This window comes from Trichoderma citrinoviride (genome assembly GCF_003025115.1).
Source record: "Trichoderma citrinoviride strain TUCIM 6016 unplaced genomic scaffold BBK36scaffold_30, whole genome shotgun sequence".
NCBI classification, from domain to species: domain Eukaryota; kingdom Fungi; phylum Ascomycota; class Sordariomycetes; order Hypocreales; family Hypocreaceae; genus Trichoderma; species Trichoderma citrinoviride.
The window spans coordinates 28666-32681 of record NW_020194738.1 but is presented as its reverse complement, the minus strand read 5'-3'; the positions used below and the strand labels follow the sequence as shown (position 1 = coordinate 32681).

General features: G+C 53.1%; 1 protein-coding gene across 1 annotated transcript; it reads right to left on the bottom strand.

The window, feature by feature from the left end:
* Positions 1–609: 609 nt before the first annotated feature.
* Positions 610–1278, bottom strand: BBK36DRAFT_44263 (hypothetical protein; the record flags this gene model as incomplete). Its single annotated transcript, XM_024898075.1, has 2 exons — positions 610–836; positions 951–1278. Coding segments are annotated over 2 exons (555 nt in total), but the record flags the coding sequence as incomplete, so codon positions are not given.
* Positions 1279–4016: the final 2738 nt, after the last annotated feature.

Genomic DNA, 4016 nt, shown 5'->3' with positions numbered 1-4016 from the left:
TGGAAAACGCTCAGCAAAGACCTCGTCGACATCCTCCAGCAGGATCCTTCCACCATCACCGAGGACGATACATCCCGCGGTCTCGAGATTATTCGCGTGCTCCTCCCAGTGGCGGAGCAGAACAGCAGCGACACTCCAGAGGAGTGGATGGGCCTTGTCACGGCGGTGGCAGCATGGGATGTCTTTCGCGAGAGGCCGGCTCATCCTATGGTCTTGGAGCTGCAGGTTGCAACGTTGCAGCTCTGCTGTGCGCTGTTGGTCAAGGCGAACCCTGGGATGAGGAGGAGATATACGCATACAATTAGTGCGCTGGCGGGCATCTCGATGCAGTTGGGGACGGCCATTCCGAGGGATAGTTTCTTGAAGGAGGCGATGGACGACGTATTGGGTGTTTTGCGTAGTTTGTCACAAGGCATATAAGCTCTCAACATCACCGACGCCGAAGAGCAATGAAAAATCAATCGCAGATTCAAAGTAAAAATCAAAGGCCTCTATGAGTATTTCAGTGTCCATATCACTCGTGAATCATACAACATCGCTATGCTCTATATCCGTCCCTTATCACCTCGCCTCAACAGCTTCCATCCCCAAAGCCTCCTTTTCCGTCACCGCAGCCGCCTTTGCCCTCTTCTTCCGCGCCCTCCGGATCTCAATCTCGACACGCTCCATCTCGGCATTCACCGAGACGAGGCGCGGGATAACCTGCTCCACGGCCTGGACGGAGAGCGCCTGGGCGGTTCGGAGGGGCAGCGGAGCCAGGAGGCCGTACCAGTGCAGAGGGTTGCGGCTCGTCTTTTCCGTCTTTTGTTTCTTCTTCCCGGCTTGCTTCTCATTCCCTTCGTCGTGCTGTCCCTCGGGTAGTGTCTGCTCGGTCTCAGAAGTGGCAGTGTCGGAACGATCTTGAGCAGTAGCGGCGGCGGCGGCGGCATCTGCGTTTCCTCCCTCGGCACTGCTCCTCTCGGACTTCTTCTCATTCTCATCTGCCTCCTCATCGGCTGCTGCTGCTGCAGAAGAAGCCATCAGATTCCTAACCGTAAACCTGGGCAGCCCGCCGGACAACTCTCCTCCTCCTCCTCCAGCAGCCTCATCAATGCGCAGCACTCTGATCGCGCGCATCCTCTCGTCGTAGTGGTCCTGGCCATATCTCATGCCCCGCTCGCCGGTGAAGTTTGCCCTGGCAATGTTTTGGTAGACGCCCGACTGGAGCCTTGATAGGTCTTGTCGCAGACGGGTGTATTCGTCTAGGAGGGAGAGGTAACGCTCTAGGAGGGAGTCGATGTGCTGCTGCTGCTGCTGCTGTTGCTCCATGGTGGTTTTGGTGTGTTATTGTTTGTGTGGCGGGATTGGGGGAAGTTTTGACGTCAAGAATGGAGTGTGAGTGAGTTGGGAGGTTTGATGGTGGGGTGTGAGCTGGATTGAGCTGAGCCACGTATTTGCTTTAGGTACAGTACGACTCTGCGTTGCTGCTATTGGAAGCTGGCTACGTTATCAAGTACACGAAGGTCTATAATTCTATCAATGCATAGGTAGGTAGGATCAAGAGGAGATGAGAAATTGGATTCTAGTATGAAATCGAGGAAACAGAGCATCAGCCAAGGCCAAGTCACAAAACGCCACCTAGGAAAGTCGGGGTGAGCTAAAGAGCCCCAAGACCTTGACATTTGTCCCAGGGTAGCCCTCCAACACACGGCGAGCAAGCCATTGTTCCTCGCCCTCGTCTCTTCCTCATCTGTATCAACCCGCTGCTAGTACGTATTAACAAACAAGCGCGCTTGTTCCACCCAAAAGCACGAACTCACGCAGCACAAAAGCCGAGCAATCACGACTCACAGGTCCTGACCCATGGTAGCCGCGGTGGGATCACGGCCAAATGCATCAACAATGTGTGTGTCCCGTCTACGTAGGATCTGGAATCCAGACACTATTACACAACCAGAAAATGAGACCAAGAAAAAAAAAAAAAACGGGAGTGAAGAGAGACAAAGGAAGAAAAGGACGCCACCCTTTTCGAGAGAGAGAGGCTTTGGACGACGCTCACCGAACCCGGTGAGGCTTGCAACGTGCATATATGTAGAGTCGCACAACAGGACACCTTGGGTGGTCAGGTGTCATATTGGGCGGCTAGACGCTTGCCGCTTTGCTGCCATTGGCAATGCTCTATTTCCCTGCTTCGTTTCAGACGCTGAAGAGGAGCTATGTATTCGAGAGGTAATGAGGGCGTGATGGCTCTTGTTGGATTGGATTGGTGACTTGGGGAATAGCCGGATGTCCGCGGCTCAAGCCTCGACTGTTGTCTCAATAAACCATGAAAGCTAATCAAGAATAAGTACCTGTTATGAGTACAAGCACACGTCCATAGTACTTCGTCTCCAAGCTGGAGCTTTTCCACAAGTCACTCCATTTCAGGCCGGTAGATCGAGACAGGGGATATGAAGGGGGTCGCTCGCTAGGAGAAAAAAAAAAAAAAAGAAGCACCTCGTTAAGGAGGCAGCTCACGTGCGCCCATTCGACATGAGAGAAGATTCAGGGATGCGGACGGGAGGACAGAAAAGAAACGAGAGGCACCGTTGTTTGATGAGGAGAAAGAGAAAAGAACTGGTTGTTGTAGAAACAGCATGCCCTCGTTGTTCGACTTCCCCTTTGTCTGCTTCCATCGTGAGAGACGTGTCGTATGTACTTTGTCCAGGGCATGGGAGCCTGGAAGAAGCCCCCCCAGCTGCGACCCTGACGATAAGCTCAGGCTTGATTCCGGTTACTCGAGTCTTTGCTTTTCGTCGTAGGGGTTGTATCACGGCTTTAATCAGGTGATTTTGGTCGTATATCCGTCGAGTATCAAATGGCGTTGAGGGAGAAGGTGCAGGAATGGAAGCCGGGCGCTGAGCATCTTCAGCCTCGATGAATAGGACTGGATATTGTTTCAACAAAGCAGCTCAATGTACGTCATTCAGTCTTTGGCAATCTGCAGCTGAGAACAACAAGTTTGACATATCCCTTGTTTCAAGCCCTCTTTCATCAACACCAAACAAGCTCCACAGGCGGAGGTGGTTCCCGGTAGCTGATACCAAGCAAAGAAGTTGTCGTGTGAGGGATCTAGTACGGCGTACATGTAGTCAGTAATAGTGATAGCTCCCTATCGAGAAACAAGCAAAATGCAAATGAAAAAGAACAGCTCTTTGTACATCCTCATGTTTTTCCTCACGATCAAGGATTCAACCAACTAGTATTTCTCTAGATATCTGCCTAGGTAGCCCAAAGCTCGAGAGACCAAACCAGCCTCTCTCCCCTCTTGTCCCTCTCCTCTCCTCGAGTCCCCGGTCTGCCGTCGTCGCGCATTGAGCAAGCCCCCTCCCAATTAACGTGCTGCTAGCCTAGGTGCATTGGATCAACCCCCGATTGCATTGCCAACTGCAGAACCCAATCCAATCCGCAATGCTTGCCCCCCCTTCCCCCCTTCTAACAAGCCACCCGCTCTCTGCGCGCATCTCCTCTTGCCCTTCGAAAACCGCCTCGAACCGGAGCAAACCCGCGGTACCAGCTGTTACCAGCGGACGATCGTCGAGGGCAGTGGCTCTTTATGCGTCGGCACGATCACTCCATGCTCGTCGTCGTGTACTCTATTCTGTGACGACAAGACGTGAACAAGTATATGGCCGTTGAATTTGTGACTGGCAACGTAGTCAAAGTTGTTGCTCTACCTGGTCGGTCTCGTGTTGTCTCTTGTGGCTCTGTCTGTCTGTGCCTGTCCGGTCTCTCACACTTTCTCTCCGTACCCCCAACCACTACCTTGAGACGAGCCACTTCGTCCCACTAACCACCCCTAAGGAGGGCCGAAGTACGACGTCGAGGAACACCGACCTGGGGGTTTAGGCTAAGCTTTCCTCAACCGGCAGAGACCAGACCCTGGTCACGGTGTACCTTTGATGTTCAACGACGAGCGTACGTCGGTCAGTGAGTTACCTAGGACGTAGTTCGGCGGCTCGTCGTTGACCTGCGCGACGTCGCTACGAGCGTCTGCC